We start from the raw sequence: 21,787 nt of genomic DNA, 5'->3' as shown, positions 1-21,787 counted from the left end.
CAGTGGGGATAATAGTACTAGCCCCCATGATGGGGCTGTTAGGTAGATTGACTGAAGTAGTGTATGCAAAATACTTGGCATAGCGTTGAGCACAAAATTCATGCACAATGAATGATATCATGTCACCATCCTGTGACCTCCATTTCACTCCCTTTAAGGCCCATCTCTCCTTGGACCCCCTAGTTAGTGCAGTGACCCAGAGCAAAGGCTTTGGAGTTACTAAAGTGTCTTCAAATCCTGGCTCCACCACTTACTAGCTAGTTATACAATTTGAGGTAATTACATACACATACATTTCTTGTCTATAAAATAATGATCTATATTGTGATAAATATATCCAGTGAACACTTTATACACCTTAAACTCACACAACGCTATGTTAATTAAATCTCAATTTTAAAATAATTTAAAATAAATAAAAATTAAATTTAACAAAAAAGGATAATCAGCTAATAATACCTACCTCTTGGGGTTGGCAGAGAAAGAAATGAGATAGTGTATAAAGTTCCTGGCACATAGTGACAATAAATCGTGGAGTTTTACATTTTTTGTAACCTTAAAGGTACTGAGCTCAAGAATGGGCACAAAGGCCATGCTAACATGTGCTTGTCTGCAGGCTAACTGCTGTAGCTCAGAGACAAGCTATCTCGAAGCTTCCAGAGGGTGCTAGCATTCAGGGTAGGGGGTTCCAGCTCTGGTGTGTGGAGAGGCTGGTGATGGGAGAAAGTCCACCTGGGAAGCCCAGGACAGCCCTTGCTGTGCCCAGCCCATAGGAAGATGATCGGCCCTGGGTACCAGCATTATTTTAGGCAACTCCCTTGGACGTCCATGTGCTGCCAGAAAGAAGTGGATAAAAGCCAGATTCAAAAAGAAAGAGCATCAAGTCAGGATTAGAGGCTGAAGCAGTTAGGGCAAGCAGTCGGTGGTATCAGCACCTTCCTCCTAAACCATCTCCCCTGTCATTCGCCACCTCTCTTTCCCAAGGTAGGTCCTGATCAGCTACCCCCCACCCCCACAACAGCTCTTGCCTCCACAAATTCCCTCTTTTGTCCCTGCCCAGACCCTAGAGCAAGGCGGTCTGACACTGGCCCCAGCTGCTGTTTCTGACTCATAGAAACCCTGCCCAGAAGGGTTTTTTCACAGAAGTGGAGGCCTCGGTGGAGCCATGGGAGACAACGGGCATTAAAACCAAGCTAACAGAGGTCTGTAAAGGGAAAAATGGGCCCTGATCACGGTAGTCTCCGTGAGGTTCACCGCCTTCCCCCACAGCCTCCAAGGCAGGAAATTCAGGATGAGGTATGAGGTTTCCCAGCTGGGGAAAAGAAGTGGCTCTCCCACCCCTCCTTCACAATAAAGGCTACCTTCACTTCTCACACAACGTCAGCCACATTCTATGTTGCTTGGCCAACAAACAACACAATCAAGTGGGAAGGAACTGCCTCCCCTGTAGACCCAGCCTACACTCCTCCTCCAGGAAAGCCCTAAATAAACGCAATTCTATAGCACTTGATATGTAGACTTCACCTTTTCCTATAACTTCACAGTTACCAATATAGCATTTGTATACGACTGCCTCCGGGAGCTGCCAGGGATAGCGTCAGAAAGGGCCCAGGGCAATGGCCCTCACAAAGGGACAGACAATTTGACTGTGGGAACCCGGCTAGGCAACTTCCTGACTTTCTGTGCTAAAGAAACCCCACCATCAGTTCAACCTAAGCGCAGGTGTCTGAAGAGAGATTTAAGAGATTTAAGTTTAAAACAAAAACCCAACAACTACCCCCAGACCAGCTCGACTATATATAGTCAGCCCTCTGCCTGCCTAAAATGGAGACATCATTGGTAAAATTCATCCAAAATGGCAAAATAAAATAAAATAAAATAAAATCCTAAAATGATCGCTGCTTCTCAACTCTCAAGAGAACAGGGTCAACAATGCAATTTCGCCTAAAGTTAGCCCTAGAATGTGGTCAGTTTTCCGGAGAAGGCAATGGCAACCCACTCCAGTACTCTTGCCTGGAAAATCCCATGGACAGAGGAGCCTGGTGGGCTGCAGTCCATGGGGTCACTAAGAGTCGGACACGACTGAGCAACTTCACTTTCATGCATTGGAGAAGGAAATGGCAACCCACTCCAGTGTTCTTGCCTGGAGAATCCCAGGGACAGGGGAGCCTGGTGGGCTGCCGTCTCTGGGGTCGCACAGATTCAGACATGACTGAAGCGACTTAGCAGCAGCAGTGGTCAGTTTTCAACAAGTATTTATTGAATGTTAAATAAAGGAAAGGCTCATTTCATTTCAGTGGCACTTGGAATTATTCAAACCGCTTTCTCTGTCTATACCTGCTCGACTGAGGGGTAGGGGGTTATGCTGGAAAACTCTCTGGACTGGGACTGAGGACACCTGGGTTCTGGTCTTGGCTTTACCAGTAACTGTCCATGTGACCTTAGATAAGTCGTGGTACTTTCTGATAAGAGACAGAGAGGGCTCACAAAAGTGAGCACAAGCAATATGAACTACATGATTGATTGGTATTTTCCTTTCAGGAATGTCATGGACAGAGGCCAGGTTTTATGACAACCATGTCTCTAGTTGGGGCACAAAACTACCACCCATGCAGGCAAGTTGGAATGGTGATAGCTGACGACCAGCAGTGGCTGGCAGAAAAGGTAGTGGGAGAGGGGCTTGAAGAAAGTGAAGAGACATGGAATGTTAGGGTGGTAAATCTATGCTGTGCTCCAGAGTTGTAAAGACACTTCTAACTCAAGGCTCCCTTACTTCCTGGCCTATGGTGGAGGATGAGCTCCAAGCTTCCATTTATTAATGACAACCCAGTCCAGTACTCTTGCCTGGAGAATCCCATGGGCAGAGGAACGTGGTGGGCTACAATTCAAAGAGTCACAAAAAGTCGGACACAACTTAGTGACTAAACAACAAGAAAAACCCCTAATGCCAGAAGAAAGATAAACAAAGGACTCAGCCAATTCACAGAATAAAAATGGCAAGAAACATAAGGCAGATGGGAGGTGCAGAAAATGTTTTACCTCATAATTAACGGAATTAGGAAATGAAGGCATGGAGATACCAGTTAATAACTAGCTATCAGATGATCGAGTGTTTAAATAAGGTGTGTTGAAGGAGGCTCTCTGATACAGAGGTGGTAGGACAAACTGGGTCAGCCTTTCTGTAAAGTAATTTGGCCATATTTATCAAAAGCCATTGGAGGAGGAAGTGGCAACTCACTCCAGTATTCTTGCCTGGAAAATCCCGTGGACAGAGAAGCCTGGCGGGCTACAGTCCATGGGGTCACACGACTAAAGTGACTTAGCATAGCACACATCAAGAGCCATTAAACTCAGTAATTCCACCTTTAGGAATTTATCCTAAAAAAATAATTACAGATATGCCCATATATAAGGAAGTTCATCACAGCAATATTTATAATAAGGAAAAATTGGAGATGCCTAAAAAATGTCTGACAATAGGGGAAAGATTATATATATATATCATGGAGTCATTAAAAAACATTTTCAAATAATTTATAATGGTATGAAAAATACTAAGTAAAAAAAGCTGGATTACAAAACTATATTGATAGTTGAATTCCAGTCATGTTCAAAAATATGTGTATATATATACATATATGCACAAGAAGAAAGACCAGAAAGAAATAAACCAAAACATTAACAGTGATTAATATATTTGGTGATAATTTTATGAGTGATTTTTTCAATCCTCTTACATTCCTGTATTTTCAAAATTTCAACATGTGTTACTTTTAAAATTTAAAAAGCACACTAAAGGTATAAGGAGATGAGGGGCATTGTTGATTTTCTAAGTCTTCCAACTATTTAGAGGTAGAAAGGGACCTTTGAGATAATCTAGTCCAGGGGTTCTCAACCCTCCCTTGGTATATATAATATTTTATAATATCCCCTTGGCCTGAAATGCATTTCATAGTTAATATAAACTGCTTATACACATAATTTCCAGAATAGCAATATAACACACTAACTATAGTACAAAGAAGAAACAAAAGAAAAGTCATTTAGAATCAGAGAACTGTACTTCAGACGCGAATGCCTTTATAAGACTATACTAAAAGGTCTACGAGTCCAGGGCTTCCACATACATGCAGATCCACTGCAAATGCAAATGCTACAAAGGAAGACTAAACACCGGAGACTTAAAAACCATGACCGGCACTCCTGTTGGTGATCTGATTTTCAAAAGTCACAACTCTTGGTAAATTTCTGAATAAAATAAAGGACCATCTTTACTCAATTTACACAATTGCTGCATTACTGGAAACTCAGTGTATAATATTAAAACTATAAAAATATGTTTTGTGTTTATTTGTATAACGATTAGGCCCAGATAGTTGTACTAGGTTTTTCTACCTATACTGATGTTCTATAGGGCATCTGATGGTTTACAGATTTCTAGTTCCCATTTCCCTTTCATATTTATCCAAAACATGAAATCCACAATGACTCCCTTTTTAGGGAGTAGGCCTTGCATCCTTTAAAACTAATGATATTTGCAGTTGTAGCCTTTGAAACTATTTCTAAAGCATATTGCCAAAGAACAGCAAGCAATTCCTAGAATGTGTTCTCAAAAGTGACACAAATGCTTTTTGAATCATTGGAAGCACTGGTCTTCTATAGTAGCACCAAGGCACGAGAGAAAATTATTTTAAAAAAAAAACCAAAAAACATTTACTGTGATCCCTTGGTGATTTTCCCTAGCCCAGCCCCAAGCTTCAGAGGTATAAAGTGAATTGAGCTGGAAGAAAAGGACTAACAGGGCCAGGCCTTGGGGAGAGGGAGGGGAGCTAGGTTGCTAGGTTACCGCTTGAGCCAATCCAAGTGGTCCCAGAGGGGCACCAGACACAGTACAGGTCCCTCTCTCTGCCCCACTAGGCTGAGGGCTCTCTAAAAGGGAGGGGGTCAAAAGGTGGTGGAGGGGTCTGGTCATTCACACTAGGCACAAGTAAAGAAATGAGGCAGAAGCACAAAGAAACAGACATCCTTCTATTTCTACAACTATTCAAGTCTCCTTCATTAATTGGCTTCCCCCCGGAAAGAAGGATTTCTTTATTAAGAAACACCAGAGGGGAGAAAAAAAAAAAAAACACCACCAGAGAGTGAAAATCCCACCATACACACACAACACACACACACACATTTGTAGGCTCACACAAAAGTGCTGAGATTTACATATTAAATTGCATTTAAGTTAGAAAACAGATTTAAAAACAAAATAATTATTTTTCCCTCAACAAGGTAACGAGATTCATTCAGCAGGAAAAAGGGACTTATGGGTAAAGGCAGGAAGGTCAGGACAGGAAGAATGGAGTTTAGCTGCTATAGATTTAGAACCCACTGCTGCCACTGGTGAAAAAAGCAAAGGGGGAGATGGTGTTCTCATCTAGGGCAAAGGGGACCCCAGGGCCAAAGGGACATGAAAAATAAAAAGGCCCCAAAGAGTCAAATTCCACCAGCCCCCAGAGGTTTGGGATTCATGCCAACCATCCTGGCCTGGGGAAGTGGGGAACATAGGAAACTTAAGGAATGGGGAGGAAGGGGAGAGGTGGAAAGAATGTCAGCCATTGAAAAGAGTAAACAATTTAAAGCCTATTCCCCTGGGAAGGACCAATTCATCAATCTCCACTCTGATCAGAACTCAGACTAGGAACAGTCCCAGCTGGTGCATGGTATGAATGGACAGATCTTCAGGCCAAGGTCTTAAAAATAGAAGATTTATAAAGGAAAAGAACAAGGGCAGGGAGAAGGGAAAACCAGAAGCTTTAAAAAAATCATTTCACACTAGTGATAAGGGGTTTCCATTTTGACCCTTCACCTCAGGAAAAGACAGCTTATCTAATGCACCCAAGGGTCAACAGAAGATTGCTGAGGTAAATTGAAGGAGGAGAGAGGACATGGGCTGAGACAAGACGGGCTGAGAACTGACTAAAAACAGTTTCATCTGAGTGGCAAGTTAACTGAAAAAAATCTAGTTATCTTCCCAACTTTCCAGGCTTAGCTTTATTTTGAACTGACTAAAATCTAACTACAAGGACAAAACCGAGAGAGCCAGAAAAAGAACGGGAAAGCAGAGGCAGATAGGACAGGGGTCAGAGTCGGTCACAGTCCCCCCCAGTCTCTCTGTCTCTCCAAGGACTGCTAACCTCAAACTCTACTACAAGGAAAATAGGAAGACAGAGAAAAATCTGCGAGCAGCCAAGTTTCATTACTTTTGATTAACTGGGGAGAGCGAAACAGGAATTGGTAAGGAATTTTGATTAGAGACCATTTAAAAAGAAATATATACCATCACTCGTAAAAGATCACTAACAAAATATTTCCGGGGGCAGGAGGCTGATGAGCCTGCTTTAATAACCAAGACTCATCTGCAATTAAAACCATCCATCTGCATAAAAACAATATCCTAATAAAGAACTTTTTCTCTTACTTTAATATAACCCTTGACCCTCCCAAGCTTTCCAACACTGTCCATGGCCTTGAAAGGCTTTTTTTTTCATAGTTCAGAATAAGGTAAACTTCAACCCAGAGTGTAATATAGATCAGTGGAGAATTTGGGAGCAATCTCTCCAACCCAAGGTCCCCTGGAAAAGGGGAGTATGGGCAGTAGTGACAAGCAACCCCTTCAACCCCCACCCCCACCCCCCCACCGCCACACAAAGAAACACCCCACAGTGGTTCCTGAAGTGGAAGGGGAAGGAGGAGGCAGGCAGTTTGCATTAGACACAGTTTAATCACCTTCAAATAGATTAAAAGTTCTGGTTTACACTCCCCCCCCTCCCCAGAAGTCATCCAGACAGGACCCTGGCTTAGAAAGAGAAAAACACAGGTGCTCTAGGAAATATAGCCACATATAATACATAAATTTTCTTCCCTGAAATAGAGCAGGTCCTGAGCAGAGCTGACTGGGGGCCACAACCCACCCCCAGGGTGAAGCGACTCTGGGACTCTGCCGGTGGAAGTGCTGGAAGAGTGGGGCCTGGAGGAAGCCCCTGGTGTGGTTACCAAGCCCGAGATGGGCCAAGGCCTTGGAGTGGGTTACCCAGGAGGGCAGCAGTGCGGGGCTTTCCCTCCTCACTCAGCCGAGGCCTAATGGAAGTACTTGTTATCCTCTTTTTCTATTATTCTTTTTCTGTTTTGAGGGGATACAGGGGGAGAGGAGAGGAGAGGAGAGCCTCTCTGTGCCTTGGTTTCCCCATTTGTGCATACAGGGCCTCTACAGGCCTCACACAGGGAGTCTGAGGGGGTAGTGTTTAAGTGAGCACTCGGGCTTCCTCTGAGGAAAAGGAACCACCAAAGTGCACACTTTTATTACTGCCGTTCCTGCTCCCAACGGGAACAAGAGTCAAAAGGAAAACAAATTAAAAGGGGCTAGTGAGAGAGGAGAGATGAGACAGAGAGTGTGAGGGGCCATGCCATTGGCATCTCGTAAGTTCTTATTGAGAATGGCACAGGTAGTAAAAAGTTTCTGGGTAGTCTACAAGAAATGTAAATTGTTATCTATACTGCAACTACTTACATATATCTCACGGGAAAAGAGTGGGGCTTAGGTGTTAAGAGAGTGGACAGGGGACAAAGGAGAAGCTACACGAATAAATACAACAACTGGAAGCTACCTGCCCCGTTCCTGAAAGGATTTGCTGGCAATGTTGGCACTTTGGAGCCGTGAGAATCCTCCAACCCTACTCTCCATCGTCCTCCATTCTGAAGGCCTCAAGAATCCAGGTAGAATGCCCTGGCCAGCAGTCTCTGTGACTGCCTCTGGACTCGTGACATGCAGCAACTTGAGGGGATTTGAGCCAGTCTCAAGGACCTCTACCCCAGGATTGGGCCAGTGACCCCAAGCAAGAGAGCTGGGATCTGGAAGGAAGAGAGGGGAGTCCAAAGAGACTCCGTGGCTGAGGCCATGGAAAACCAGCGCCAGGGCCCAAGAGACCCATTTGTCCAGTTACCAGAGGTGACTGACATCTTCTGTGACTGCTTAGAGTCCAGAAATTAAAAAAGCTTGCAGCAAGAAAATGTCAGTTTACAACAGGGTGAATAAAGACCAAAGAAAAACAGTGAGAGGAACAGCTTACTCTCTCTCTGTCTCAGGTTTACCTTCTCCCCTTAAATCTCTCACAGCCCTAATCAAACACAACGAAAGTCTCTTCCATACATAGGCTACTTCTCAGCTTCTGTCACCTCCTGTGGGGGCTCTGGGGGCTCTGGGGGTGGCATCTCTTCAGGAGTGCTGGTGTCCTCCGGCATCTCATTGCTTAGATGGTCTATTGGAGCCTGAGAAGGAAAAGATATCAAAGTCAATACACAATCCAAATGGAGATAATCCATAGACACTGAACTCATCCTCTGAACCCATTAACCACACTCATGGCTAGAGATATGCTCCCACCAGCCTGAAACTCAGAACCAAAACTAGACTATTGTCTTCTCAACAGAAGGCAATTGAAGTTTGAGTTCTACTCTTAACTGTCTGTTGTGGACAGATGTTTCCATTATTATTCATGATACTAATAAATGGGACCACAAATAATTACACAGATCACCTTCCCTCTTTTACAACAGAATATTATAACATACATGTCTCACAAGGTCTGGCACAGTGGCTCTCAATCTTCTTTGGGCCCTAATACGTGGCTCACTACAACAGTGATTCTAAACCAAAGAGGGTAGGGTGGCTAAATTTTCAGATGGTATATCTGCTTTGAAAATATCTCCTGAATGATACAGTCAGGGAAGTCTCCAAAATAATTTCATTTATATTATGTGAAAGTGAAAGTCTCTCAGTCGTGTCCAACTCTTTGGGACTCCATGGACTGTAGCCCACCAGGCTCCTCTGTCCATGGAATTCTCCAGGAAAGAATACTGGAGTGGGTAGCCATTCCCTTCTCCAGGGGATCTTCCAAACCCAGGGATCAAACCCAGGTCTCCCGCACAGCACGTGGATTCTTTATGACCTGAGCCACCAGGGAAGCCCATTTATATTATAATAACATCAAAAAGAATAAAATACTTATGAATAAGGGTAACAAAAGAAATATAAAACTTATACTCTGAAAACTACAAAACATTGTTGAAAGAAATTTTAAAAGACCTACATAAATGAGATTACAGACCATATTATTGGCTCAGAAGACTTAATCATGTTAGGAGGATAATATTCTCCAAATTAATCTACAGATTCAATACAATCCCCATCAAAATTTCAGCTGGTACATCTGCAGAAATTGATTAAGTTGATTCTAGGAGTCATATGGAAATTAGAAGGACCACAACTAAAACAATTAAATAAAGAATAAATTTGGAGGACTCACACTTCACAATCTCAAAACTTACTACAATGCTACAGTAACCCAGATAGTGTGATACTGGCATAGGAATAAACTTATTGATCAGTGGAATAGGACTGAAAGTCCAGAAACAGATTCTCACATTTATGATCAACTGATTTTTGACAAGGGTACCACAACAATTCAACAGAGTAAGGATAATTTTCAATAAACTGTGCCAAGACAACTGGATATCCACATGCAAAATAAAGAATTTGAACCCTCTACCTCATACAATATACAAAATTTAACTCAAAATGGATCAGAGACCTAAATATAAGAGCTAAAACTATAAAACTCTTAGAAGAAAACAGAGTATAAATCTTCACGACCTTGGATTAGGCAATGGTTTCTTAGATCTGACAGTGAAAGCACAAGCAAAAACAACCAAAATAGATAAACTAGACTACACAAAACTGAAATCTTTTGTGCTTGAAAGGACACCAACAAGAACGTGAAAAGACAATATACAAAATTGGAGAATCTTTGCAAATCAAATCTCTGATAAGGGACTTACATACAGAATAAAAAACTCTTACAACTCAAAAATTAAAAAAAAAAATCCCAAACAATCCAATTTAAAAATGGACAAAGGATCTGAATAGACACTTCTCCAAAGAAGATACACAACTGGCCAATAAACTAATGAAAAGATGTTCAATATCAATGCATCAGGGAAATGCAAATCAAAACTACCACGATATATGGCTATACATACACAAGGATGGCTAGAATCAAAATGGTGGATGATAATAACAAGTGTTGCCCAAGATATGGAGAAACGGGAACCCTCATATGCAACTGGTGGGGGTGAAAAAATGGTACAGCCACTTTGGAAAACAGTACAGCCATTCCTCAAAAGGTTAAACATAAAACTATTATATGACCCAGTAATTTCATGTATATAGCCAAGAGAAATGGAAACATAAGTCCATGTAAAAACTTGCATACACATGTTCATTTCCGCATTATTCATAATAACCAAAAGGTGGAAACAATCTAAATGTCTATCAATTGATGAACGTATAAATAAAATGTGGTCTATCCATATAATGGAATATTATCCAACCATATAAGGGAAAAAAGTACCGCCACAAGCTACAACATGGATGAACCTTGAAAATACAATCCTAAATGAAAGAAGCCAGTCTCAAAAGACCACATATAATACGACTGCATTCACATGAAATGTACTGAAGAAAGAAGTCTACAGTAAAAGAAAACAGATTAACAGTTGCCTAGGGATGGGGCTGAGGGAACCGGGGGGAAAGGGACAGTGACTGCTAATGGGTACAGGGTTTTTTTTTGGGGGGGGAAGGGCAATGAAAATGTTTTAAAATTGATTGTTGTGATGATAGCACAATTCTGTGAATATATTACAAACCAGTGAATCCTACATTTTTAACTGAGATTTTATGGTATCTGAATCATATCTCAATAGAGCTATTATTTAAGAAGAAAGTTCAACTAATAACTTCTTAGGAACATACTTTATTAAAACATACTGAGCAGTATAGCTGGGAGAGTTTCCGTAACACCTGCATATTTCAGAGAAGCCCCCTTCTATTAAGGTAACCACACCACTAACTCCAACCCACTCTCCTGACCACTACCATTGCTCCTATAGCATTTTATTCTTCCCTCATCAAGACACTTGTCACTGTACCAACTAACAGCCTGTTTTATTGTCTCTCATCCCCACTACACAATGAGGTCCGTAAGAGCAGGGACATTGCATGCCTTGTTCATTGGTGTATCCTTAGCACATTGGCTGGCACAAAATGTTGGAGAAATGACTAGATCTTAATCTATGTCAAGGGCACAAAGATCTTAAGAAAATGTCAGCACAGAAGCAGACACAGGGAAGCTGGAGTGATTGGACACAAAATTGCCTAATTATATCGCTAAGGTATAAATTTAGCCTATACCCTCTATCACTGAATCAGTCTTAAAGTCTAAAAGCTTTAAAAAAAAGTCAGGAACACTTACTGGGCCCTGAGGCAAAAGGCTGGTACTCGCCTCTTGAGTACTGGGGGGTCGACTTCCACTTTCCTCCAGTGGCAAAATACCCCTTCGATCCAGCACACTGAAGGAGATAGCAGAGTTAACAAAACACTTCACATCCACCTGTACATCCACCCACATCTGCTTGCTGTGTGTGCTGGAAAACACAAATCTGCCCTTTGGCAGTCTAGCCTGATCCAAGCACGCACCTCCTGCCTTCCATTCACTTTTTTCTTCCACAAATCATGGAATACCACATTAACAAAGGAATAAACAGATGAAATAAGAATGAAAGGTCATCCCTTCAAAACAACCAGCCTGTGGTCTACGGTTCATGTAAATATGGCACCCAGGGACAATCCCTGGGAAGCCTTCTTTTGACACCAAGAGGCCATGTTCAGAAGAACGCATCAGACCAGGTGACAGGATTGGGTCTAACTGCTTGTCCCAAGAGTTCCAGAACCTTCCAGTCCTTTGAGTACCTGGGGGGCAAGGGGCCACACAGCACTTCACAGCAGTTCTTCACAATGTTGCCATGGCTATAGGGATTCTGGACACGATTCTTCCCTGTCCATGAGCCTTTGATCTGCAAGACAAAAGCCAAGGCTTACATTAAACATTATGTTGAAGAACTACATAGAGAATGGGAAGATGGAAAAGTTCTAGAGATGGATGGTGGCAATGGTTGCACAACAATGTCAATGTACTAATGCCAATTAATTGTACACTTAAAAATGGTTTAAGATGGTGCATTTTATGCTATATGTCTTTTACCACAATAGAAAAAAAATATATGCATAGCCATGGAAAAATATTCACAATAGAGTTGAAAATGTAGATACCTGAGTGTTATATATTATTTCCATTTAAAAATACATAATATTCATGTCAATGTATGGCAAAACCACTACAATATTGTAAAGTAATTAGCCTCCAATTAAAATAAATAAATTTATTTAAAAAAGAAAAAAAATCCAGACTGGAAAAAAACATAATATACTCACATAAACAAACATGGGAACAAGTCTAGACAAGTCTAGAAGACTATAGACCATACCATAACAATGGTGAGGCCTAGGAGGTAAAATTAGGAGAAGGCAATGGCACCCCACTCCAGTACTCTTGCCTGGAAAATCCCATGGACAGAAGAGCCTGGTAGGCTGCAGTCCATGGGGTCGCTAAGAGTCGGACACGACTGAGCAACTTCACTTTCACTTTTCACTTTCATGCATTGGAGAAGGAAATGGCAACCCACTCCAGTGTTCTTGCCTGGAGAATCCCAGGGACAGAGGAGCCTGGTGGGCTGCCGTCTATGGGGTCGCACAGAGTCAGACACGACTGAAGCAACTTAGCAGCAGCAGGAGGTAAAATTACAGGGACTTATTAGCTATTTTTTGTTTATCTGTAGTTTCTGATTTTCTACAGTAAATATGGATTAATCAGTAACTTTTTAAAAGCAAGGATGTAATTCAATGCAACTATCCCTCTCCATTCCAAACCCAGTTAGTTAACTTTTAAGGACGTATGAACGTTTGAAGACCTTGTGCCCACCCAACCATTCAACCTCTTCTTCCTCATTCCCTATAGGCATTCAGCTCCAAACAAAGCAGTCTGCTTGTTCTTCTACACACCTGGTTTAACCATCTCCCACACCTGGCTTCTGCCTGCCTCAACCTCCCAGGCCCTGGAGACAGTTCTCTAGCAGGTAATTAGAGAATAGGCTTTTGGTACAAGCATATGTGATGAGGAGAGGAAAAGCTGACTCACGTCTTCATTGGTTGTCTGGTTGAGGGCCACAAGGAAAGTGTGGAATCCAGTCAGTCCCACGACGGACCAGAGCGTGAAGAAGCAAATGAGTACTTCTAGAACAGTGAGGTGCTGTTAAGGAATGTTGAAGAAGCCACACCAGGGGACTTAATGCCTTGGCCCATGCTCATGGCACCAATAACACCATCTTTAGCCCTTGGAACATACATCACAAATATATATCCATTTATAACAATGGATGAATTCTAAACTCACTGGCTCTATCCCTCACGAAAAGTAACAGACTCCTGTTTATACACTACAAGGAGCTCTCTAACAGATTTAGTGTATTTAGACGTTTGTCTGTTTATTCATCATTGGCTCTTTGAAAGGGACATTTAGGAGGGGTCCAAAGCAAAACAATGATGGTCATCTCTGCCACTGGAAAACAAACTCTATAAACAAAAAAATTGGTGGGAAAAAAACCAGAATGTGATTTCTAGAAATCCCAATTGAATCTCCTTCTCAGAAATGTAACTGCTGTACAAAATAAGCCTTAGCTGTAACAGGAAGGTGGGACTTCTAGTGACACAAGAGGTCTATTGAGAGCAAAGTACAGCCCACTAGAGAAGGCACAGCTGAGCCTGGGATCAGAAGGACTTGGGAGGGAAGCAGTGGAGACAAGGGTGAAAAAAGACCTCCCTTTAAGCCCCAGCCATTTTCCATTCTGGTTGCTACCACTAAGACTACATTTTTCAATTTTAGACATTGGCACTCTCTGACGTCTGAAAAATGAGATGGTGGAGAACTGCAGACAGAAAGCACGCTGAAAAGTAGTTTAAGAGGGCTGCACAGGGACCTACTGCCAGGGGAGGATATGTTCCAGGAGTTTCTTTCAATGTCTCCAGGAAGCCAATTTTCAAGGATTCTGTGAAATTGGGAGGAGGAGGAGAAAGAAAGATTAGTAACTTCAGTAAAAAATACCCACATACTCTAGTGCCTACTCACCTTCTTCCCTCCCTATCCTTGTTACAAGCTGGCAAGATATAAGCCCTCATTCAGGTAAGGGACTCACCTGCAAGCTGGTGCTTTCTTGACTAAAGGGTTCACCTTTCCAATGCAGGACCCAACACGACTAGAGAGTCAGCCACAAGCCCAGCATCTGGCTCCCCTCCCTTCTCCCTAACCTCCAGCTATGGGCATGGAGGGGGAAAATGCATTCATAGGTGAAAGAAACCAGATATCCAAGAAAAATCCTCTGTTTTCACCAATCTATATCTCTCCACTGTTCAAAACCCAGCTCAGAACTCATCTCTTCCCAGGGAGCTACCCTGAGGAAGACCACTCCTGTAACTTCACATCCTGTCTGTTCTTGGGTTGCTGGATGTGTGGGGGTGTGTGCACGTGCACAAGTGTGTGTTTTCTATCTTCTGAAGCAGACCATGAGCCACTAAAAACATTTCTCTGGTATAACCCCTTCTACCACCTCGCACCAAGCAGGTCTTATGAGGCAGAAGAGAGGACACATACACCAAAAGTACATCCCCAACCTTTGAGATCACCTGGGACATGCCAGGTGCTCTAGGGACAAACCAGTAATTATGGTCCTGATCCCCAGCAGAGGGCCACTGAGAAGGCCGACATGCTCAGTAAATCCTGAGGTTTGGAGCTCTGCTCAGGAGCAGACAGTGGTGCTCACTTCTAACTGGTCCTAAGGTGCCTTTGCAATGGGAAAGTCCCCCCAGGATATGGAACCACTCCCCTAAGCTGTCTTCAAGTCTTCTCCCCCCACCCACCCTTCCACCAACAGACACTGCCCTGTATACTCACTGAGGGCCACATAGACGATGTTGAAGGCGAAGACATAGATCGTGAGGAGGGAGAGAGACAGGATGAAGAGGTAGAAGTAGCGGTAGTTCCTCTTTCCAACACAATTCCCCACCCAGGGGCAGTGATGGTCGAAGCGTTCTGTGGGAGAAAGAGAGAGTCCAGCACCAAAGCCTCCAAGATGAAGCACAACCCTACCATCCACTTCATACCTAATTCCCAGACCCCTAGGATCCTTGTGTACTGCAACTGTAAAAAATACTGGTTTTTACTTTTTGCAATGTTTTCACAGCCATCTCCTTCGATCCCCACAATCACCCTGGAAATTAGGCAAAAGAAGATGTTCTTTTCTCCATTTTACAGATAAGGAAACTGGGATACTGAGGGGTTAAGTGATCTGTCTCACCGTCAGTTAACAGCACAGAGCTTGTTTTTCCAAAGAAAAGTCTTGGTACGTGAGTCTACTAAGTGCAGGAAGAATAAATCGGTATAAATAGCCAAGGAAATTTTGAAAAATGAGTAGTGTGGTTTTTCTTAAACTCCAGTTAGTAAAAAATTATACACCTTCAACAGTGTGGCATAGCTTAATGGAATGGAAATAGCCCAGAAATAGAATAGATGTCTGGGAAAAGCAGTGCTACAAAACCAGTGGTGAAAGGCAGTATCATTCCATAAACAATTGGTTACTTGACTGAAAATAAGGTTCAATCTTTTTTCCTCACACTATTTATCAAAAGTAATTCCAGATGAATTAAAGAGTTAAATGTAAAAACAAAGTGAAACCGTAAAATAACCAAAAATACTAGGTGAACATTTGTCTCCTGAATGGAGAAGGGTTTTCTAAGCATAAAAGTAATGGAAAAAAACACAGATGACAAAGAAATTATTTGACTTCATACACTTTAAAAAATATTTCCTATATGTTAAAAATACTATCAGGAAAATTAAAGAGGAATAAAACCCAACAGGAATATATTTGAATTTTGAAACTTAGTGTATTAAAAGTCCTTATAAATCAATTATTAAATACAAATACTCCTTCAAGAAAATAGTCAAAAAGCAAAACAGTTAATAATACCACATAAACATATATTTACTCTTCTGATTCATTAATAAGCCAGTGCAATACTAATACAACAATAAGAAAGTTTTTGCCTATCAAAATAAGGTTATATAAAATAATATTCAACGCTAGTGAGAACAGGGTAAAATGTATAATATACTGTTTGTGGAACTACAAATTGAGAGAACCTTTCTGGAAAGCAATTTGGGCACATGTATCAAGAGCCTTAATAATGTCCACATCCCTTTGGCAGAATAAATCCATTTTCAGTAATTTTTTACAAGGAAATAGAGAAGGGCACAGAAATTTAGGGTCAATACTTTTTCATTAAATTTTTTATTGTGGTAAAATATATAAAACATACAATTTTCCATTTTAACCAATTTTAAGTGTAAAATTCACTGGCATTAATTACATTTACAGTGTTGTGCAACCATCACAAATACTTATTTCCAAAAATTTTCATCACTCCTAAACAGAAACTCTGTACTCATTAAGTAGTAACTTTCCATTTTCCCCTTCTCCCAGCCCCTGGTAACCTCTAATCTTCTTTCTATCTCTATGAATTTGCTTATTCTAGATATCTCACTTAAGTGGAATCATACAATATATGGCCTTTTGCGTCTGACTTCTCTCACCCAGCATGTTTTCAAGACTCATCCATGTTGTAGCATGTATCAGCACTTCATTCCTCCTTATGACTGAAAAATATTCCATTGTATAGCTATACCACATTTTTGCTTATCTGTTCATTTGTTGAGGGACACTTGGATTGCCTCCATCTTTTGGCTATTGTGAACACTGATGTACAAATATGTTTGAGTTTCTGTTTTTCAGTTCTTTTTGGTATTGCTATGGACAGAATTGTGTCATCTCCCTCCTCCCTAAAATTTATATGTTGAAGCCCTAAGCCCCAATATGACTATATTTGGAGATATGTCCTCTAAGGAGATAACTAAAGTTAAATGAGATCATAAGGGTGGGGCCCTAATCCAATACGACTGGTAGCCTTATAAGAAAAGGAAGTGACACCAGAAGTATGCGAGCACAGAGAAAAGGCCAGATGAGGACACAGCCAGAAGGTGGCCACCTGCAATCCTCACCAGAAATCCACCCAGTTGGCTCTGTGATTTTGGACCACTAACACCCAGCACTATGACGGAATTATTTTCTGTTATTTAAGTTACTCAGTCTGTGGTATTCTGTTATGGCAGCCCAAGCACACTAATACAGGTATATATCCAGGAGTGGAATTGCTGAGCCATATAATTTTAACTTTTTGAAGAACTGCCAAAGTAGTATTCACAGTGGCAGCACCATTTTACAATTCCCACCAGAAAAGTATGAAGGTTCCAATTTCACCACATCCCTAAACTTAATAATTTTGATTAATGTGTTATAATAATGAATGAAATAGGATTGTGAATAATATATACTGATAGCAGATTGCCTAAATAAACTAGAATATAGTCATATGGTAGATTATGCAGTCATTAAAATAACATATTCTGGGACTTCCCTGGCAGTCCAGTGGTAAAGACACTGCCTTCCAATGCAGGGATGTGGGTTCGGTCCCTAGTCGGGGAACTAAGATCCCACAGGCCATGCAGTGAGGTCAAAATAATAACAATAATATATTAAAAAAACATTTATTAAAGATGTAGAAAAATGCTCAGGATATAACATTAAGTTATATACACATTAAGTACATATACAAAGGCAGGACTAAAAACTCTATCATGTATGATCCAATTTTATAAACAAGAGAAAGACTAGAAGGAAATACAACAAAATGGAGAATGAGCTTGGTATTAAGTTTTATTTATACCTGTACTTTCCATCTTTTCTATAATGAATGTGTATTATTTTAATGAATCAAAAAAACCCACAAAGAATAAAATACATCATTTTTAAAGCACAATGAGCTGTGTACTAGTCAAAAAAATAAGTGTTAAGAATGGTGCATCTCCTAGTTAAAGGGTTGCAATATCTTTTCAGAAAAAGGAATGAAGATAGCCTTACTTTAAACAAACCCACCATATAAAAAACATTGGAAAATATATATTTATACAGATATATTTTTATTATATTAAAATCACACTTTTTTCTAATAATACAACTAGTACATGCTCATTGTAGAAAACTTGAAATTTTTTTTCTAATGAGGGAAACAAAATCCCTTATAACCCCACAACCTATAGATAATAGACAATAAGCATTCTGGAGTACTTCCATGCATAATTCTTTATACATACTTATATTTTTTTCAATGGGTAACTGAGATTGCACTATAAATGTAGCCTATCTTCTATTTTATTTCATTCCACTCTCTAGGATGAGCTTTTCCCATAGACAGAAGTCTACTGCATGAATGTCCCACAATTTATTTGACCATCTATCTACTGGTGAACAATAAGGTTCTTTCCAATTTTTCATTATTATAATAATCTGGAGGTAAATATGTGCATACCTAAATCTTTTACCATATCCCTAATTACTTTCTTGGGATAGATCCCTAGAAAGCAAGTTAGTGGCATCACAGAGTATACATGTTCCAAGGCATGAATCTTACTAGGTTGCCTTCCAAAAAGTTCATTCCAATGTATACTCTCACTAGTATAGGATGAAGCATTATCAAGTTTTCCTTGCTGAATTTCTAGATTTAAAAAGATCTTGGTTTAATTTTTTTCTTTGATGTTGAGTAGAGATGAACATTTTTTTCATGTTAACTAAGTAAATGCATTTCCTGTTTTATCTGCTGTCCATATTTCTACTGAAATATTAGGGCTTCTTCTTTAAAAAATCAACTTGCATGAGTTCTTTATGTTTAAGAATATTAATAAGGAGAGGAAATTCTTTCTGAAAACTGTCACATCAGACTTTCTTGAAATATCATGTTTCCTGGTTCACTTAAAATGTTTCAATTTATAAAAATCCTATCTACATATAGCTTTTACCATTTAAAGTAAGATACATCTTCCCACCCTTAAACTAAAAAGAATTGGCTAATAAGAGGAAAGCAATGTACTCAGGCATACTCCATGGCATATACAAAGAATGCTGGAAGAATGCCTATCGATAATATAAGGAACAGCATACATCTGCCTTTCAACAGACGTATTTACTGTCTGTTTTTGATCTTTTCCAGGGCTCAGCATACACTAGGCAGTGATTACAACTAAGTCACATATATATGCAAATAGAAGCACGGACCCCTGTATTATGTACACATACACCTGCCACACTTGAAGCAGAAGCAGAGAAAGAACAAATGAGGATTTTGGAATTAGACCCTTTCCAGCTTCATACGAACCTACACAAAGGTGCTTCACCTGTTTCCTCATCTGTACAATGGGAATAATATATATCTTATGGTGTTTTTATAAGTCTTAAATGAGAGAAAGAGAAAGCACTTAGCACAGTGCCTAATATATATGAGAAATTCAATAAGTGCTAGCAACTTTTTTCTTCTTGGGAACACCACTTCTTATTTAGCCCTTCCTTCCTCGATGCTGCCCTCCAGTGGACTAGGATTCTCCTCCCCCTTTGCAAGGTGGCTTCCACTTGAAACAGATTCAGCAGAGGAAAATTCAGATTTGAAAAACAGGTAAAGTTCATCTCTTCATTTACAAGAGGTTTTTTTTTTTAATTTTTAGACTAGAGGATATTTAAATTATGATCTGATCTACAGAAGTACAGTTGATTTACAACTGTTCAGAAGCTTGTTTCCTATCTGAAGTTTCTTAACTAAATCTAGCTCATTTTCTATCTAAATCTATTTTCCCATCCCCACTGATTTTTCCTGAGAAAAATCACTCTGATCCTCTTCAAGTCAGCCTTTCCCCCAGGCAAAGCCCCTTTAGTTTCACTCACCCACACAGTTGTCACAGATGCTGCAATGAGAGGCCCGGGGAGGCCGGAAGATCTTGCATGTATAACAGTATTTCAGTTTCACAATCTGGTTGTTTATCTGGAAATTCTTGATACGAGGGGGTGGTCGCTGGCCTTGGGGCACCGCACCATTGGTAGCTTCTGTAGATCAGTAAAGACAGTTAATACCACCTCTCCAAGAGCAATGAGAATAATCAAAGGTTCCCTAGGCCCACTATCATCTCCAGACTAGACTCTCAACATCACAAGGGTATCTTTCCAAAACTCCACTGAGTGCCATTCAATTATTTTGTTTACACGTAAAAAAGTGTTTCTTCAAGCTTTTTGGCTGATAACAAAGAAAAACATTCATATAAGAAGAAATAAAAATGGCTAAAAAATATATGAAATGAAAACATCCAACTTTACCTATAACCAAAGAAATAAAAAATTAACACAAAGTTACCATTTCTACTTTCTATATTAACAAATATTAGAAAGAAAAATACCCAGTGTTGGCAAGGATGGGGAGGAGGTACCAGTAAGCAATATGGCAGTGACTACCAAAATTTTAAATGTGTATACTTTTGACCCAGCAATTCAACTTCTAGGAACTTACTAAATTACAAAGAGATGTACAAAAGATGTTAAAGCAGGATATTTGTCACAGAAGTCCCTTTTAATAGTGAAAGACTGAAAATAACCTCAATATCATAGTAGGAGATCGGTTAAGTAAATTATGATATACACATGGGGTGAAATATTATGTAGCCATTTTAAATGATGCGTGCATTTTAAATGATACAGGAAAATGTTCACAACATACTGAAAAATGAAAATGTATGCTAAAAAGAAACAGGTATAAAGGATTTTATCTTGCAAAAGTAAATATATGCATGAAAAAACTGGCAACATTTAGAATCAGAAAAACAATCATTTAAAAATAAGTGATACATGCTTATTGCAAAAAAATTTGAAAAAACAGAAAATACGAATAGGAGATAAGAAAAACCACTGACAATCTCTCAACTCAGGGATATTTATGCATTTTGGTGTATTTCCCTCTATTCAACAGATAAACAAACATTCATAATTTTTTAAATTTGAGATTATATTATAGATACAATTTTATACTTTGTATTTTTCACTTAACATTATACAACAGGCATTTTTTTTCCACAGTTGTTAATTGTTTTTTTCTGAAAACATCATTATCTATATTGTATCATATGCATGTACTGCAATTATTTTAACCAATCCATGTTATCGGGTATTTAAGCTGTCTCTGGAATTTTGCTATTTAAATGATGTTGTATGCAAAAACTTAAAACATTAAAGATAAAGCTTGTTCCCTTTGATCTCCACCCTAATCACAATCTCCTCCTTTTCCTCAAGAATATGTTTATGTGTTAAAATTTATTGCTAAATCATAAAGAAAAAAAGGAAAACATGTTGAAGTCTGGGCAGTAATATATTAAGTTGCTGTCATTAAAATAGCTAGGAAAAAGAAAAAAATGATGCATTAAAAATCCTTCTACGATTATTTGAGTACATCCCAGATTTATTTCCTTTAGCTAATCCTGAGAGAAGTGAAATGACTGAGTCAAAGGGTAAGAACCCTTAAAGCCCATGTCACTTATTGCCAAACTGCCTCCCAGACAGATTGTATCAATTTAATGCCCGCCCATCTGTAGCATGTGAGAGTGCTTGTCTCATTGCACCCTTGCTGTGCAGGATAATTCTAAAAACAGATTTTTTTCAATTCACTTTGATTTTAAAAATATCTGCCATATGGAACTTTTTTCCTTTTTTTGCAGAGTGGGGTGGATGCTGTGAAATCAAACAATAACAGTGTGACATAAGTCTTAAAAGAATGGGGAGAGCTATTCATTAGAGGATGATAATAAGT

At 39.9% G+C, this 21,787-nt stretch overlaps 1 protein-coding gene across 2 annotated transcripts in view; it reads right to left on the bottom strand.

The window, feature by feature from the left end:
• Positions 1-6,752: 6,752 nt before the first annotated feature.
• Positions 6,753-21,787, bottom strand: part of ZDHHC9 (zinc finger DHHC-type palmitoyltransferase 9) — a 29,918-nt gene continuing 14,883 nt past the window's right edge. For both annotated transcript variants that reach the window (XM_070366332.1, XM_070366333.1), the window contains 7 exons: positions 19,882-20,040; positions 14,949-15,086; positions 14,000-14,046; positions 13,140-13,244; positions 11,855-11,958; positions 11,358-11,454; positions 6,753-8,316 (listed from right to left, as the gene is read on the bottom strand). In XM_070366332.1, coding sequence (XP_070222433.1) covers positions 8,203-8,316; positions 11,358-11,454; positions 11,855-11,958; positions 13,140-13,244; positions 14,000-14,046; positions 14,949-15,086; positions 19,882-20,040 — 764 coding nt within the window. In that variant the 3' untranslated portion in view covers positions 6,753-8,202. The remainder of the gene's footprint in view (positions 8,317-11,357; positions 11,455-11,854; positions 11,959-13,139; positions 13,245-13,999; positions 14,047-14,948; positions 15,087-19,881; positions 20,041-21,787) is intronic.

This window comes from Bos mutus, chromosome X (assembly GCF_027580195.1).
Source record: "Bos mutus isolate GX-2022 chromosome X, NWIPB_WYAK_1.1, whole genome shotgun sequence".
NCBI lineage: Eukaryota > Metazoa > Chordata > Mammalia > Artiodactyla > Bovidae > Bos > Bos mutus.
Note: the sequence above shows the minus strand (reverse complement) of the source record. Positions and strands in the feature narration are given on the sequence as shown.